This window comes from Stylophora pistillata, chromosome 9 (assembly GCF_964205215.1).
Source record: "Stylophora pistillata chromosome 9, jaStyPist1.2, whole genome shotgun sequence".
Lineage (NCBI taxonomy): Eukaryota > Metazoa > Cnidaria > Anthozoa > Scleractinia > Pocilloporidae > Stylophora > Stylophora pistillata.
The window spans coordinates 17,272,701-17,291,146 of NC_142527.1; the positions used below are offsets into that span (position 1 = coordinate 17,272,701).

General features: G+C 40.6%; 2 protein-coding genes across 2 annotated transcripts in view; one reads left to right on the forward strand and one right to left on the reverse strand.

Moving 5' to 3' along the window:
• The window catches only part of LOC148723568 (uncharacterized), a 401,859-nt gene that overhangs the window by 236,033 nt on the left and 147,380 nt on the right, over positions 1 to 18,446 (reverse strand). The gene's annotated exons all lie outside the window — the stretch shown is intronic.
• Positions 546 to 1,797, forward strand: LOC111334312 (tigger transposable element-derived protein 6). The gene is made up of 3 exons (XM_022940013.1): positions 546 to 686; positions 861 to 1,214; positions 1,474 to 1,797. The coding sequence occupies exons 1-3, from the start codon at positions 546 to 548 to the stop codon at positions 1,795 to 1,797; spliced, it is 819 nt and encodes a 272-aa protein (XP_022795748.1).

Consider the following 18,446-nt stretch of genomic DNA (forward strand, 5'->3'; position numbering starts at 1 on the left):
AGCCAGATCCTCGATTGACCCGTTTTCCACAGATTTCTGCTGTTGCCTTGTGGTTGGCCCTTTTTAAAAAAAGACGAAGCAATTCTTGATAAAGCTAATGGGATATGGCCAACAGTGCGTCCAGTATCTTCCACAATAGCAACAGCATGCGAATCTTTAGCATTTTCTGGTTCCCGCTGTAAAGTGAGCGTGGTACCAATAACAGGCTCGAAAATGTCCTTGTAAGCATGGTGGCCCCGCATCCACGAGTAGTACTCTTTGCTTTCAACTCTTCTAATTTAAGGACTGGCCATAACCGGTACAGTAAATAAAAATAGCACAACAAAATAAGTTTGGTTTGCTCTTGACGAAACCACAGCGATCTTTGATCTCTAGCATGACCACACAGAACGGTCGTGCGTGTGAAATATTTAAAATATGTGACTAAAATGCATACTGTATGTAAAATCCTTTGTGTACATCTGGTACATGTCAGGTTTACACGTGGTCTTTTGCAGCAAGCGTGTTTTGACCAGGCTGTGTTCTATTGGAGAAACCACTGAATCATGCCAAAAGATAAAACAAAGCAGAAAGCAAGGAACGAATTACCTTTAGGAAAACGTTTTCAAATCGTAGAAGACGAAAATAGCAAAGGATTGACAGGAGTACGCAAACTTGCTGAGAAATTCGGTTGTGGAAAAACACAAGTAAGTAACATTCTGAAACAGAAGACTCTTGTAAGAGAGGAGTGCGAAAGAGGATTTTCCAGTGCGAAGAAGCGTAACCGTACTTGACAATACTCGGACGTGAACGATGCTGTATGGGAATGGTTCAAGAAGAAAACCGAACAACCCACTCCAGTCGACGTTCCTATTATCCAGGAGTTTGCAATGAAAGTAGCAGAGAAACTTGACTACCCTGAGTTCAAGGCGTCAAGCGGCTGGCTTACGAGATTTAAAGAGCGCAACAACCTTTGGCAACACAAACTCTGTGGTGAATCTGCTGATGTGCCAGAGGCTACAGTGTACTCTTGGAAAGAGCATCCTGGGTCTATTATCTCTGGATATGCGATGCAAGACATCTGGAATATGGATGAAACTGGCTGCTTGTACCGTGCTCTTCCGGATAAGAGCCTTTCAGAGAAAGCAAAGAAGTGCAGAGGAGGCAAGAAGTCAAAAGAGCGGTTAACTGTTGCTTTCTTCGTTTCTGCTACTGGGGAAAGGAGAAAACCAGTTGTAATCGGAAAGTAAGCGAATCCAAAGTGCCTGAAGAATATAAACAAGGATGATCTTCCTTGTCAGTATCTGAATCAACAAAAGGCTTGGATGACATCTGATATCCTTCACAAGCTTCTCAGCCAGTTAAACAGCTCTTTCAAGGCTCAGAATCGATCAGTACTTTATTCATTGACTCTGCTGGATGTCATCCCTTTGATCTCAAGGGACGGTATTCCAATATTAAACTGGGTTTTATCCTGTAAACTTCACGTCCAAGCTGCAACCTTTAGATCTCGGAATAATCCAGAACGTTAAAGTCCATTACAGAAAGTTGGTACTTCGTCATATTATTTCAATGACCACAGACCACGACAGCACAACAGACACCGCCAAAACATTGGACGTGGTGCAGGCCATAAGGTGGATGGGGACTGCTTGGTCTAAGGTCGAGAACGATACCATTATCAAATGTTTTGCAGCAGCTGGAATATCCAGCACTTTCTCAGAAGCAGTTACCGTCAGTATTGTGACAGGAGAGGAGGATCCCTTTGCTGATCTTGATGTCTCGGCCGATGAGGAACTGGAAAATCTTGCCCAATAGGTTGCACCTGGAAGTGGAATCAGTACTTACCTGGAGTCCGATAACGGACTTCCAACCTGTTACAGTCTTCTTACCGAACAACAGCTGCTGGAGGCCATTGGTACTTCTCACGATGTCATGGAAATAGAGAGTGACAACGAGAATGACATGGAAAAAGAAGATACCCCAGGTGAAGGCGAACGCTCAAACAAAACAACCACTTTGAAAAGTTTCAAGGACGTTCTGGACAGTATCCATAACCTTTCTGCTTTTTTTGATTCATAGAGGGGAGTTTAAGGTTGCTAATGAACTTAGTCTCCTTGGCGACAAAGTGGCGGAAGCTGCAATTCAAAGGAGAAGTACAGCACAGAGCCTATTGGAACGATATTTTCAGGCAATGTGATAGCTGATGCAATCACTAGCTGATGTTTTGGTTTTTCCTTAAAAATAATTTTTTCAGAAATGTAGATTACTCTACTCCAGTACAGTAGGAAACCAAAACGATACATGTGTGGACATTACTGCAAGATACGATGATTGTTTTTTACGTACTCAACGGGTACGTAACTACTGTTCTGTTAAATAAAGTTCTGACGCTCTTCACTTGCGACAACAGGTCTGAAGAAGGTACTGAAGTTAATAAAAATGAACACACATATGACTCCCTTCTATAAATATGGTTTAAAATAGAAATTTTCCCGCACCCCGCTATTACGGACTCTCGCTATTACGGACACCAAATCGCGGTCCCGAGGGTGTCCGCTATAACGGGAGTTGACTGTAGTTGCACCTGCCCAATTTTGAGTGCACTGACCTAAGTGGTTTGAAAATAGCAATAACCAACTAATATATAGATTTAGCCAAGGCTAAAAGCGGAGCTCCCAATAAGTGAAAATTTTGCAATAAAATTTCTTTACATATATTAAAATTTTTTAGCCGAAACTTCATTTACTATAGATTGAACCCATTGACACTTACGTGTAACAAGTCCCTGTGAAAAGTCAAAATTTTGGAGAAACCAAGAAAGCAAACACAATGCGCAGTAAATTTTTAAAAATCATCTTTTCCGAAAAACAAGCTCCAGCGAAAGAAGACTAATTAAAGAAGTTATTTCCGACGAAAAAAGCGATAGGTGCATATTACGTTTTAACTCAAAAATCAAGATGAAAGATAAAAATCGCGAAATATTTTCGCATGCGTGCAAATGTGGGCATGTGGATCATATTTCAAAATAGAATTTGCGAATTTGTCCGTGAGTGAAGAGATCTCAAGTTCCATGGAATTTATCAATAGGAAGCAGGACTAAATTGGCCAAGAAATATTTCGGGACGACAGACTAATTCAAAACAGTTTTTGATTTGCTGTTATAAGCGAAAAACGTACGAATTTCTTACGTGTACAAAGCCCACGCGGTAAAATTCATCATGCTTAGATCGTTGTTTACTTACCTTCAAGGCCAGAAATTGCGCAGCGTTGTGTTGAAAATTCTGAAAAAACTTCAATTTGACGCAAAATCTTCTATTAAACAATACTTTTTGAACACATTGTTACTTGAACATAATATTTAGCGGGTCATCGAATCGTCAAATTGTCGCTATGCCCTGCTTGAAGTCCGAAAGCTCGGTTTTCAATTTACGTCCATAATTCGCATCGCCTTAGAGAATCGTAGTGTCGTTGACTCGAAAGCTTATTCTGTCACCTTTAAGACCTTGATATCCATTCTTTTCCAAGCAAAGTGTTCTATAGCATTGTTACTTTACATTCTGAGTTCCACAAGGTCTAACTCGATCGCAAATGAACGAAAAATCCGACCTGAAAGTCTTGAGGTCGGCCGCGTGGACGCCATATTTTCAAGTTTAATCATATAGTACTTTCGTGATAGCATACATGACAGAGGACACGTGCGTACCTACCTACGTACGCTCGGTCAGTCACGTGACAACCAAACGAAAAACGATTGGCCATATTCCATGGGTATGGGGCTCTGCCCCGCGCGCGCGAGCCCCGCTAATATGTACAAGTAAATTGCGTTCTCCCACCTTAAATAGCCTGAAAGTTACTGACATCACGCCTAATCCCTTGTCTCCTACAGTGAACATTATCATCTTCCTGCTTCCCTCTGCTCCCCTCTCCTGCTTCTCTCTCCGGCAGGTGTCCTGTACGTTCTTAGAGTATGTGGCGGCAGCACCTAAAGAGAGTCCAAACATTCACGCGTGGGAACTTTTTTTGTACTCCTGGAAAAAGGTAAACATTTTTCCGGTCCTTTCTTTTCTCCTAGTAATTTGACAAAGTCCCAACAGAAACTAATCATGGAACTGGAAGAGAAACAAATCCAAACCAAACTAAATAGGTCTCCTGCTGTTGCAGCAGCATCAACTCTCGACAATGAGTAAGACCCTCTGAATACTATATGTATTAGGACCACGAAAAAAATTCACAACTTATTTTTACGGCACCTACCCTTTCAGGCTAAAAGCAAAAAGAGTCCTCCCCACCTACTCCCGGGAGAACGCCCAAAATTTCCAATGATCACAGAAAGGTACCGAGAGACACCACTGATGTGAACCAGCCACGCCTCAAACTATAATTAGCTGTGAGACTTGTACACAGATATTCAGAAGCACCTTTAAGTGTCTACTAACTTGCTTTCCTTCCTGTACATAAATTCCGCAAAACTTGCATCGTGTTGTAAGTTTTTGAAAAACAAAATCTCTTATCTGAGGAGAAACACCTATCACCTGTCTTTTTTCTGATTTTCTTCCAATCAAACCCAGTTTAATCAAACATGTTTTGCTCGTGTGAATGGTGACACGGGGCGAGGAAAGTGAGAAGATTCGCTCTGAGCCACAACATTTTCATGTGGCATTCGATTTACCAAAATGAAAAAAAGTCGTTCAAGGCACAGACTAGACTGACATGGACGAACTACTCGAGCTGCACGACTTATGGGGCTACAACGCACATTCTTACCTCATGCGAACTGACCATGAAAGTGAAGCACTCTTTGAGTCATAATATTTAGGGAAAGCGTCGAAGTACAATTTTTCAAGTTAGCATTTTCTTAGGGTCTCTCCTATTAGCATTTTTTTAGCATTTTTCAGAAATATGTATCCTCTTGCATAACTTGTATGTACCGTTGTATTTTTTCCTCTTTAATATCCAAACTCCAAACCTTCGCTGGTGCCTTCCGAAAAAAAATTCCTATATGCGCAGTTTTTTAAGAAATCACCACAAACATATGTCAATAGAAATTTTTTTTTAAAAAAATGCAGAATTTGTTAAAACTATGAGCCATTTTTGAGTCAAAGAAAGCCGGTAAACAGTAAAATCACTGGAAACTATTCCGTCCAATTAATCGGGTATTAAGCATCACCTTTGATAAACTGTAACTGCGCAGAGAATTGGTAGTTCCAGTTCCGTTTTTCCCAGTTAGTTTCTACGAATACGTTCTCGGTAGCCAATGAGGTATGGGTAAAACGAAGAGAAAAACCTGTTCTTCGCAAATCTTTGAGAGGTGGGCAAACCACGAACCCTTCTCACACTCGGCACCAGAGCAAGTCTTTCAAAGATGGGAAAATCACAAACCCATCTCACTCTCGGCTAGATATATTCTAACAAGACAATCTGAGATCGTAAGTCGGGCTACAGGTAGAAGTGCTGTTACGAGTGTTGACCATTAATGGTGCGCAGTGGTTCTAAAAAGAAAGACTAGTAGATACCAAGGTCCTGATTTGTGGGTTTGGTATAAGAATTTTTTTTCACCCCTGAGAGGCAACAATTCTACAACAACACAGTCACATATTTTTGGCGCAATACCCTAAAAGTATCACTGAAGCTGCTGCTGTGGACCTTTTGAGGCGGAAAAACCCAAGACGTACCAAACCCGCCATCTTTAACCCTTAAAAGGTACGACGAGCAACCCAGTCCTTTTTATTTAAGGATTCCCTCTTCCCAGGGGTGGTATGTACATGCTGATTGATGCATGTGTGAAAAAAGATATTATAAAACTGTAATCGTACTGATATGAATGCGGGGAAGTATATTCATCGTGAAAACTTATCTGAACTGACCGACAGATGAAAGTGAAGCTACGGTAATCGAATTGAAGTTGATTTGAGACATCATTTTTGCGTTTGGGGAGATTGGGTCACTGTGACTGATTCGGGCTACGCTGAAGTTATATGTATTAGTTCACAATCTGTGAAGTCATTGGAATGACAGTTTGCGGGGGCTAGTGTTTTCGCTATTAAAGTATATTTTTACACCATGGTCGGAGTGAGATAAAAAATAAGCAAGTTTAAGTAAATTTCCATCTTTTATTTTCAACAAGCAAAATATGATTTACTATGATAAATTTTAGTGAAACAGTGCATCTACTTATTATTCTACTTAGCTGAAACGACGTTTTTATTTGTTGTATTGGAGGTTCACAAGTATCTTCATAAGTCAGTAAGGAGAACAAGTACTTTGCTATGACTGTTTGTTGAAAATACAGTACAGTAACTTTTAAGCCACAATAAAAATCCTGTATTTCCACATGTTGAAAATTAAGTTTTCCAAGTTGTTTGTTGTATTGTTTAAACTACTAGATAACATCTCATAGCTTTGAGCTTTAAGTTGAACTGATATCTCAACTCCACAAATATCAAGACTCGTGTATAAATCTGCCCTTTTCAGACATCTGTTTATGCCCATGCTACGAGAGAACTTATTTCCTTGATCAGCTATGTAACATAGGGTTCTGGAATTCCAATAACTACAAGACTTTGCTGCTGAGTAACACTGTGCGTAAAAGCCCTACAGCAGAGCATCGTTTACATGAGCAGTTGTGTTCTTCTCTCAAACTGTTCACTGCAGTTATTTCGTATGTAATAGTCTGCACTCCTCTTAGTTCATAATTGTCACTAAGGGAGTGCATAGTCTGGAAATACGGTACTAAGCACTAAATAGATGGTACTTCTAATAGTACACATGTACCTGAGGGATGGCTTCTACCATATTCTTGTCTTGCATGATAATCAAATATCTTATAATTCCCATTATCAATGTGATAGATACTGACACCAATACATTCTATTGTCAGAGTAGATCAAGAGTAATTTTGTGGCAAGAGTGATTCAAAGCCCTGTCTATAGACATACTGTACAATTATCGAATCACCATGATGTAGATTATCAGTGTAGCTTTCACTATAATTAAGCTAGTAATTATTCTCAGACAAAGCAATCAGTGACGGGAATATACCTGCCCTGTACATTGTGACAATTTTGAATACAATTGATTACCCATCTCCAAAATTTGTACCAGGTCATTACAGGTATGTTTTCCTTTTATCTTATAATAAATCAAAGCAATCAAACTCATAACAACACATTGTTTTCCAGCATTTTCACCAAAGTGCATAATATCACCTTGACTATATGGTGCCTTGATTGTTAGAGTACGATCAATACCATGTATAGAAGGCCTGGGATTTGTTTCAATGTCATTACACAGATTTAGCGTAGCACAATGACCTCTGTGGCTCGCATTCTTGTACACACCTGATAATGTATTACATTTATACAAAAATAGATATTTGTCCAAAGACTCTCAACAACTTGACGATTTTCGATCGAGTCATCATCGTGTAGAATGCCATTTCTTTCTCGTCTTTTGTACAAACTTGATAATGTCATTACTCCTTCTTCTAAGTCTACATTTGATGTAGCAATACATTTTTTACGAAACAGGAATGTTTTGAAGAATTCGCCTGTACACCAATTTCTCAATTTTTTTGGTTTTTATGTGAGAGCTTTTCTAGTGTTTATTTTACAGGTATGCTGCTGGGCTCAAGATCGAATCGTTTTCCCACATGGTATTCATCATTATTAATATTACAACGATTAACAAACATTGCATAACGAGACCTGAATTCCTTTTTGTATGTTTCATTTCTTTTGCGACATCATTTTGTTGGACACTCAACGCTGATTCGTCACACTATAGCATCACATTCATTTGACACCACGTTATTTGGTACCAAACAAACATTCCTGCACAACAATATGCGAATATAATATACTTTTGGAAAATGCGTCGACCTGTCTTTATGGGAACATTTCTCGGAAAAGTTTGAAGTTCAACCACCTTCTTTTCAGGACTACTTCCAATAACTTGACTTTGTCTCATTCTGTACTAAGGCCTATGGAAAAGTCGCACGCTCTGTTAGTAGATGCAACTGGTTATGCATTAGCTGACAAAAGAAATATAGAGAAATGATGTTGGTTCAGTTTAATTGAGGAGATTGATATATCTCTACAGAAAGTGCAATAATTTTTGTCACTGTTTCGTGTGATTTTTTCAAGATATGAAGACTTTGGCGGCATCACCCATTTTTGTAATTTTAACATTTTTCTCAGTCTTAATCCTCCATTTGTTTGGTAACAGGGTTCATATGAGACCTGGAAACCCCAGAAAGTCATGGAATTTTATAATTTCACCTCCTGGACCTGGAAAGTCAATGGAATTTAGGTTTGGCTCCTAGAGTATCATGGAAAATTAGTAGGCTTTCTATGAGTGCAAAGCAATGTTGATACAAATTTAAAAAATTAGGTAATGAGTGAAAAAACAAGTTAAAATTTTAGTAGATATCAAGATCAGCAAGATCTACGCTTGTGGACATTTTTGTTTGCTCTTTATTCTTTTGTAACATGCAAATATTTGTGCCATTTGGAAGGAACCAATCGGTACACTTGCTGACTTAAGTCAAATGGAATTTCTTTAAAAGTTGAAAAGTTCAAAAGTGTCCGAACCCTGGCCCAGGGTAATGTATACAGCCACTGTATCAAGGGTGCATGTAAACACATTGGTAATGATTGTATGTAGCATGTAGCACTCTTTGAGAAAGTAGTTTCAAAGTGGTTGAATCATGTAGCATACACCAATGAAATTATTTTGAATTTTACTTTGGAAATTGTTATTTTCCTTTTTTTATTCGCATTACATTTAGATTTTGTAGGGCCTGCTGACTAAAACTTAACTTTAATGAAAATAATTAGCCTTTACCCTTCTTTTAAACAAAAGGTACATTTAATATAAAATTTTTTTTTAAATTATACAAAACTCTTAAACTCAAATAATAATAATACATAAATGTATTAATTAAAGTTTACTGAAAACTTGTTTATATAATTAATCTCTCTTTGAAAGTTGTTGTGACAAAACTTCTCTCATCTCAACCTTACTGCAACATTAGAAATTGTTGTTGTTGCTGATTTTGCTGTTGTTTCTGATGCTGCATTGTTGTAGCATTTGCTGTTGGAAAATTTTCATTTCTCATTTTGAGCCTGCATCTGGAACATTAATTGTTCACTTTGAGACCTCTGTCCTTCCCTTTCTTCTCATCTATCTCTGAGTTTCTTGCTATTTCATTTCATGCATGGTGTCTCTCTTTTCTCTTAACCACTCTAATGCCTCTCGTTCTGATCTTCCTCTTTTTTCCTCCCTTTTCCCCTTATCGGTTTCTGTTTCTTCTTGCCTCTTTCTGGTTTGTCCTAGCCTCTCCGTGGCTCTTTTTCTCATCTCTACTGCTTTATTTTTCTCCCCTTGCACTAATTTCTTCTCCTCATCCTTCTACCCTTTTTTTATCTCAGACTCCCTTTCCATTTCCACCAACTCCTCCAACAGCTTTTCAACTTCAGTCATTTCTTCATCCCCACCACCACTCTCGCTCTCTTCCTCCCTCACTCTTGAGCGCCACTTCTTGGCCAGAATATTATACTGGTCTCTGACTGACCATGAAATGACAGGCATACCCTTTACCACAAGGGCAGAAGCAACAGCCTGCGGTAGTGCTCCTCTCTCTCTGCTTCCAGCTTTATTGTTGACAAAAACCCCTTCAGCTGCCACAGCTCGCAAGAGTTTCATATCTTTTTCTTATAATAATACCAATAATTTATTCATTTCTAGTGCGCATCTTTACATGACTATGATCAGATGCGCATTCCTAATAAATAATAAAAACAAAACAAAAACAAAAAACATAAAAAACGAATTTAAAAACTAAAGTATATATTATAAAAAAGGGAAAATGCTAATAATATGCTAACAAAAAATCTCTATTAAGTATATGCAAGACTAAAAAGATACCGCTTAAAATGAGTTTTAAAACTAGTAACACATGTGATTGAGCGAAGCTCAGAAGGCAGAGAGTTCCGCAATGACGGCGCTGCAACGGCGAATGCCCGATCATTTAGTGTGGCCTTAGATTTCACTGATGGTATAGCTAGGAGTAGAGTATTAGTAACCCTGAGATTATAGCATGATGACTTTATACTAATTAAGGACCGTAGATACTGAGGCGCAAGGCCATGTAACGCCTTAAACTTGAGGAGAAGTACTTTGAAGTCGATGAATGCCCTGATAGGCAACCAGTGCAAATCGCGCATTATTGGTGTAATGTAGCAACACCTAGGTGCATTATATACCAGCCTAACAGAAGCATTCAGAACTCTCTGAATTTTCGCAAGCTGGCTATTTGGCGGTCCATACAATAGGCTATTGCAATAGTCGATGCGGGATAGTATGAAAGCATGGACTAACGTCTCCGTAACTTCTTGAGATAAATACTTGCGTATGCGTCGAATATTTTATTACACATAACACGAACGCTCATATGTAGAAATCTATACGCTTTATTTTATTGAAAAAAGCCTATACAGCCAATCAGAATGACGTACAGCTCTTTCACGTGTCGAAGTATAACCAATCAACGATAGCATAAAGGCTTTTCCGAGCCAATCGCAATCGTGCATCGTTTACATTCATCAGCTTTCCAGATTTGGCGGCTTTTTAGCGGCGTCACCTCCAAATTTTTCCTGCGAAAATGGCGAAGGCGGGGGAAAGCTCTAGATTTGTGTGGTCGGTCGGTTGGTTCCTCTCTAGACGAGTTTGTACAATATCAAGAAAACAAGAACACATTAAGCAAAACACAGAGAGATGTCTCATTGCTCAAAAATTGTTTAGTTTCAAGGCACAAGCTGAGAGAGATTGAAAATATTGATACAAAAGATCTCGACGTGTTAATCGCCAATTTTCTACTTCAAGTTCTAAAGAAAGACGGAGAACAATACAAACCTACATCACTCAGGTCTTTTGTTTCAAGCTTTGATCGTTATTTAAGAAAGAAAGACTATTCTTCAACCATTGTGGATGGAACTACGTAAAAGTTCCTTCCTCCGCTTCCGTAGATTGGTTTGAGCTGAAGGAAACGTACAGCTGCGTATCATCAGCATAGCAGTGGACTTGTGGCAGGTGACGCTCCACGTTATCAAATAGTTTGTGCGTATATATGGCGAGGAGCAGCGGTCCACACCATGATTGATGTGATAACAATTATAAACAAAAGATTCTCAGGAAAGTGGGCTTATTAAAAAATACCTTCTTAAGCTGGCATACAGTCACTTGAGCATAGAATGTACAATTAGTTACTTATCCTAGTTTTTAAATGAGAAAAGCAAAGAAAAGCAGCTGTTTTTACACTTATTTACGAAAATATTAAATTTCATTCTCACTTTTTCTTTGGGCCAGAGCTTTCTGTACTGCTTACATCCATCGCGGAAATAACAACAACAACAGGCTAAAAAGAAATTTGCTTAAATTTTAATGAATGAACTGATCAACTTGCTCATGCTGTTTACTAAAACGTAATAAATTTCGCAAGTTTATCGTTCTAAGAGTTGTCAGCGTACCTTTAAAATAAGAAACTGCATAAGAGAAGAGCCCACAAAATCGAGAAAAAAAAAAAACAACTGAGAGGCGTGATGCTAAGTCTTGGTTGTTAATTAATTAATAAATTTCGCTCACAGCTGTAAGAGGAAATAGGCCCATGTAGCAGAGCAATTGGACAAAACGTTCTGGAAAAAGCACAGTGTGAAACAACCAGCCTGGAAATTATTTTTGGTATAATTCTAAGAGATTCTCTTACCTTTTCAACCGGTTTTATAAACGCAAATCTCAGGCGTTTTGATCAGGACAGGAAAACCATCGAAATGCCGTCCTAAACATGTTGCGAGACCGGCAACGCCATCACCGGAAGTTGTATTAGACTCGTGTCCAGAGTAATCCGCGCGCTCTCCCGTTCTGAAATGACGTTCCCGTCCTCTTGTTAAATCCATCTATTATCCGCCATCTTCGACATCATGGGAAGAAGATTGAGCCTTTATTATGTGTCTGCAGTATTCCTCACTGTACGTGACTGAGTTTTGTGGAGAAATACGAGGGTAAACTATAGTCGGTCGCCCGACTAATCAAGACATAAACAAGTTTTGTGGTTTTTCAAACCTGGCTTTGCTTTGGTTTTTAGCTCAGGGCACTTTCCTCCTTTTTTCATGTTTCATGACAAGAGACCACGAAAATTTATATTTCCTCAGAAATAGAAGTTCGATTCTCGGTTCGCTACATGTAAGTTCAATAAACGGATGACCTCGTAAAATACTTGCCGATGCCACAGCAAACGGCACAGAAAGTAAATGTACTGAAGTGGACAACAAAAAACGATTGAGGGTGACAGAGTCTTTTGCCATACATTTCGTACTGGTATTTCATTGTAGAAGTCGTTATATAACTCAAATTTATTCAAACAACGAAGCAGGGATCGATCATTTGACGCGCGCGTCATTTTTAAAAAACTCCAGCTGGCATAGAATTTTCATTGTTATAGTAAAAGACAAATTGACCACAATTTTCCGATGTCTATAACCTATTAAGATAAAGTCCGGATATAGCGCGCGCTGTCATTGGTTGAAAGAACGTGCTCTATAGAGTACAAAACAAGGAGCTGAGCTAAAGCTGTCACGTCATCTGCCAATTTGTACTGTCCGACCATTTCCCCGACTTCTCTCTAGCTCTCTTTTCGTTAATTGAAAGTGAAATTTCCGACTATTGAAGGTTTTCATGCTCAGTTGTAATTTAAGCTTACGTACGATAATAAAAATCAAAGGCAGCTAACACTCGCATGGTGTATATAGTTTCGTGTTCAAAAACAGAACAAAACAGGAATGATGAAAAATATAACCAAACAGGCATTACTGTTAGAATTCGTACAAATCATCACGATGTCAGAGTGACTGCCATCATGCGGCTTGCTAATCATGGCGATTTCCGGTCATCACAATGAAGCAAGCCTCAGAAATTACATCAGCCGCCCTTCGAGTGAATAACTAAGAGCTTGCTCTGATATCCTTTCCGATGCGTTGAGTGGAAGGCCACATCAGTCACAACAGCTGAGTTTTACGGAGCTGTTATCCCGAGCAATTTTCATGTTTCTGTGAATTCGGCTGTCGTTCATTCACGAAGCAAACGCCTTGAGTAGTTCCTTTATTCTTTATTCCTTTATTCTAATGGCGTTAAACTTACCTTAACATAATCAACCACTACCCACAAATAGCATAGCTAGTCTCGGCGGGCAGTGTGTGGACGCTAAAACATCTTACATAGATTTCGGTTCAACAAAAGGTTCAATAAATATACAAGAAACAGAAATTAAATATCAAATCATTAATTTAAAAGCAGAAATGACAGTATGAGATAAAAATACAGAAATAAGAAACACATGACAATAAATAGAAGAATACATAAGTTATACACTACTATTAACTGGATTTAAATTTTGATGCATCATTGATTATTCGTTCTACGTCAACATAACTATCTTGAACTTGAAGATTTTGAAGTAATATTGTTGTTAGCTTTTTCTTGAAAATATCTTTTCGAAGATTCCTTAAGTTTCCTGGGATGCTATTCCAAATTTTACAACCAATTCTTGAGAATGAGTTCTATGTTGATTTAGCCTAGAATAGTTTATGTAATAGTTACCGGCAGATGAAGATCGGGTATTATGATTGTGTATTTGGTGGGAAAGAGTGAACAAACCAGAAAGATTAGGGGGGCTTAAATGTTATGGACATCATTCATTAAGAAAGAAGAGAGTTTAACGTAAAGCGTATTAATTGGCATAATATTAGCTGATATGAAATAAGGGATGGCGTGTGAATTATAGTTGGCAAAGTTAATCGCACAACCCTTTTCTGGAGTATCAATATTTTTTCCATATGAGACTTAGCTGCTTGGCCCCAAGCTACAAGGCCATATGATAAATAAGGATAAATGAGTGATCTATATATATTTAGCAATGTCGAATATGGTACAAGATGCCTTAGTCTACAGATTATACCAATGCCTTTACTTATTTTTGATGCAATATGACTGATATGATCTTTCCAGGTAAGGTTACTGTCAATAAGTAGTAGGCAGTCGTCGGACCATGTCCATGACTAGCACAATTGCGACAAACACTTTCTCTCGTGGCTAAAAGCCCAATTCTAGAACGGTAGACACGGCCGCATCCACTGCACACGAACATACATGCCACTGGAACACACGTTGCTTTGTTCATTGCTGTTCTTCTCTTAGCTCTTCTATCATCGGCTTGAGCTTTCAGCCTTCCCTCTCCCGCTTGGAGTGCCAGACTGCACTTAGACCTCCAATCACTCCAATCGGCAGCATGTAGCTCCCAGTTATCTGTTGGCAGGCCAGTGGCGAGCATATCTCTCTTGCATACGTCCTTGAAACGCAGCTTAGGTCTGCCAATAGGTCTCGAACCGGACTCCAACTCGGCACACAGCAGATCCTTAGGGATTCGCCCATCCTCCATCCGGTACACATGACCGAGCCACCTCAATCTGCGCTGTCTTATCAGGGTGAACATCGAGGGGATATTGGCTCTTGCAAGTACCTCATTGTTAGAGACCTTATCTGTTCATGAGATGGAGAGGATGCGACGAAGGCATCTCATATGGAAGATGTCTAAGCGCTTTTCCTGACTAGCGTGGGTAGTCCAAGACTCGCTACCAAACAATAGGGTGCTCACGATGCAGGCACGATACGCAGCAACTTTAGCTTGGGTAGTTAGTTTCTTGTTCTCCCAGACACGGGCAGACAGCTTAGCCATGTTGGTTGCAGCCTTGCCAATTCTCTTTCCAATCTCCACTCCAAGGCAGGTGTTGTTTGAGGTGGTGGAGCCGAGATAGGTAAACTGTGTGACGGCTTCTAAGGTGTAATCTTTGATCGTTACGGCAGGTGTGGCTGCATTGTCCTGGCACATGACTTTCGTCTTCTTTAGGCTGATTGTAAGTCTGAAGGCCTCACATGCGTCAGAAAACTGATTGAGGAGGAGTTGGAGTTTTTCAGTGCTGTGAGCAACGAGGGCAACATCATCGGCAAAGAGAAGGTCACGGATGGCTATCTTACGCAGTTTGGTCTTGGCTCTAAGGCGTGCAGGGCTGATGAGTTTACCATCAGAACGAGATCGTATCAGGATGCCTTCTTCAGAAGACTTGAAAACATGATTCAGTAAAACTGAAAAGAAGATGTTGAAGAGAGTTGGGGTTAGCACACATCCTTGTTTTACGCCGCTGTTTATATCGAATGCCTCAAACCTGTTTCCGTCATACTGCACTGTACCCCGAGACCCATCATGGAAAGATTTGATGAAGCTCAGGAGTATAGGAGGACAGCCAAGTAAGGGCAGAGTCTTGAAAAGGCCGTCTCTACTAACAAGGTCAAACGCCTTTGTCAAGTCAATGAATGCAACGTAGAGTTGCTGTTGTTGCTCTTTGCACTTTTCCTGGAGTTGTCTCAAAGAGAAAATCATGTCCACAGTCGACCGATTAGAGCGGAAACCACACTGGGATTCAGGGTACACCCTTTCAGCAATCTTTTGAAGGAGGTATAATGCTACTCGGGCAAACAGCTTTCCAGCAATGCACAGAAGTAAGATGCCACGGTAATTGTTGCGATCACTGCGGTCTCCTTTGTTCTTGTATAGGGTTGAGATAATAGAGTCCCTCATCTCCTGGGGAACGTATCCCTCTTCCCAGCACTTGCAGACTAGCTGGTGGAGATTGTCGAGCAATTGGTTTTCACTGCCTTTGAAGACTTCAGCCGGGATACCGTCAAGCCCAGGGGCCTTTCCAGACGATATGTGACTGATTGCCTTTGAGAAATCTTCCTTGGTGGGGGGCTCATCTAGTTCAAACATAATCGGAAGCCTTTCAATGCAGTCAAGGACAGAGGGTAAGACAGAGCTCGATCTACCATAGAGCTCGCTACAGTATTCCACCCAGCACTCCATCAGTCTTAATTTATCAGTAATGATTTCACCAGTTGATGTTTTGAGTGGTGAGGACTTGGACTGTGTAGGTCCAATCGCCTTCTTGATACCCTCAAACATGCCCCTAGAATTTCCAGTGTCAGCAGCTGACTGGATTTCAGCACAGAGATTCATCCAAAAGTTGTTAGCACAGATCTTGCATTTTTCATTCGCACGATGCCTGGCCTCCCGAAGTGCTTCCAAAGAGCTGAGTGATGGATTACGCTTGTGGTTCTGCAGGGCATTCCTCTTTGCTTCGACGAGCGGCTGAAGAGTCGCGATGTTTGCATTGAACCAATCCTGGCTTTTGCGTACATTCTTGCTAAAGGCCTTTAATGCTGCAGCAAGGGTGGTGTCCTTGATATGGCTCCAATGGTCCTCTGTGTTAAGTTCCAGGCAGTCTCCGAGTTTCGAGCTCAGGGTGTCGTTGAATATAGAGACATTTTCATGGATGGCGGTGGCAGAAGCATTAATGCGAAGTGTAGCAGATTGTTTGACACGATGGAACTTCTTTGGACGTAACTGGATCTTCGTGCACACAAGGGAGTGATCAGTGTCACAATCAACGCTGTGGTATGCCCTTGTAGTACGAATGTTATTAAGGTGTTCCCGTCTTGAGATGATGAGGTCTAGTTGGTGCCAGTTTTTAGATCTGGGGTGCATCCACGAGAACCTATGGCGCAGCTTGACGCCAAAGAATGTGTTTGTAATACAGAGGTTATGATGGGCGCAAAGCTCCAGAACGCGTCGACCATTTTCATTGCATTTGCCAACACCAAAGTGACCAAGACAATCAGGCCGAGAGCCTTGATCGTTGCCCACTCTAGCGTTGAAATCGCCGAGGAGAATCAGCGCTTCGTTGTTTGGGATATGTTTGATAGCATCATCCAATTGGCTGTAAAAGGTATCCTTGGCATCGGTACTCGAAGTCAGGGTTGGAGCGTAGACAGAATGCAAATTGGTGGGACCTAGATCGGTATTGAGTTTTATGTGCATGATGCGCTCAGACTTGGTTGAGCCCGGCTCCACCATCTGTACTATGTTGTTGCTGACAGCAAAACCAACTCCATGTACTCTAGGCTCATCTTCATCTCTACCCTGCCAGAAAAATGTGTATTCCTTTTCCGTTAGGCTTCCGCAACCAGCTATGCGCGTTTCCTGTAAAGCAGCGATATCAACTTTGAGCCTAACCAATTCTCTGCTGATGACAGCTGTTTTGCGTGCCCCATCAATGTCGCGTATGTCCTATGTAAGTCCGGTCAGCATCGTTCGGACATTCCAACTCCCAAGTGTAAGAGCTGGTCTTCTTTTAATAGATCCTTGATTCTTAGGTGAATAAGTCGCAGCCCACTTGTCAGACTGTTTCCAGACTTACGTCCTGCTCACCCCAGCAAGACAGGTGGGCAATGGCGGGAAAGCACCTTATTAACTGGGGGCTGCCCAGTTTAAGCGGGCGGTAGCTATTCAATGGGACTAAAAAGCCCCTCCCACTGTCAGGAATGGCCCCTGGCGTCTGGCTCTACGCCAATCAAGCCATGACTTAGAGCCGGTAACTGCTACTCCCCGGTTTGTTGCCATGCCAGGCGAAGCCGTAGGGCATGCTGAAGTTGCCTCTCCATGCGCTTGCCTGGGCGGTTGATATGGAGATACTGGTTTGCCGAAGTCCCAGAATCCCCCTCTCGGTCTTGTTGGTAGAGTCCGAAGGAAAGGCAGGGCCAGTACGTTCGGGACCAGGTCGACTGCAGGAGTTGCCAGAAAATGATATAGCGTCAAAACTGCCTTACGGGGCTCCACTCCGGTTTTTCTGTCGGAGTTTGCTCCCTTAGCCTTTAGCTATCCCTAGCCACCACAAGGCAGTGGGACCGTAACCCTGGTTAAGGGAGGCTAAGGGTGTGCTAACACTTTCCCAAGGTGTCCACCCAGGCTAGTGGAGGGAAGGAAGCGCCTTATTTTTCCTTTTCTAGACCGACTCCAAACAAGGACAATAAGTACACCTAAATATTTCACATAGTCTTTACGCTCCAGGTCAATGAAATGTTTTCTATTATTATCATATATTTTCAGATTTACTTTGTAATTAAGTCGCCTCTGGCTGGGATGGAAGATGATAAAATTGGTTTTCTTTACATTTAAAGAGAGTTTATTTGAGGCTAGCCAATCTATAAACATTCATTAGTTCCATATTCACCACTGTTTCAAGAGATTTAAGGTCTCTGTCGGCCAATAACAGATTTGTATCGTCAGCGAATAAATAAAATGCTAATAAACAAAGGTCATAAACAAAAGGTCCATGGCCCATTTCAATCAATTAGAGAAAGAAGTGCTTGATGCGTCATAAAAAAAGTACAGATAAAATCCAAGCTTTTTTCAGTCGAACGAATAATGAATTTTTTCTTTTTTCAGCTTTATTACTAATTCTTGAAAAAGGACAATGCGATTCACGTAAGTTTCAAACCCTGATTGTTTCGGTTTAAGTGTA

Coding starts and splice junctions, on each gene's coding strand:
- LOC111334312 (XM_022940013.1), top strand. CDS start 546: ATGCCAAAAGATAAAACAAAGCAGAAAGCAAGGAACGAATTACCTTTA. Junction 687..860: donor TCGGTTGTGGAAAAACACAA/GTAAGTAACATT, acceptor CCTATTATCCAG/GAGTTTGCAATGAAAGTAGC. Junction 1,215..1,473: donor GGGAAAGGAGAAAACCAGTT/GTAATCGGAAAG, acceptor TTCACGTCCAAG/CTGCAACCTTTAGATCTCGG.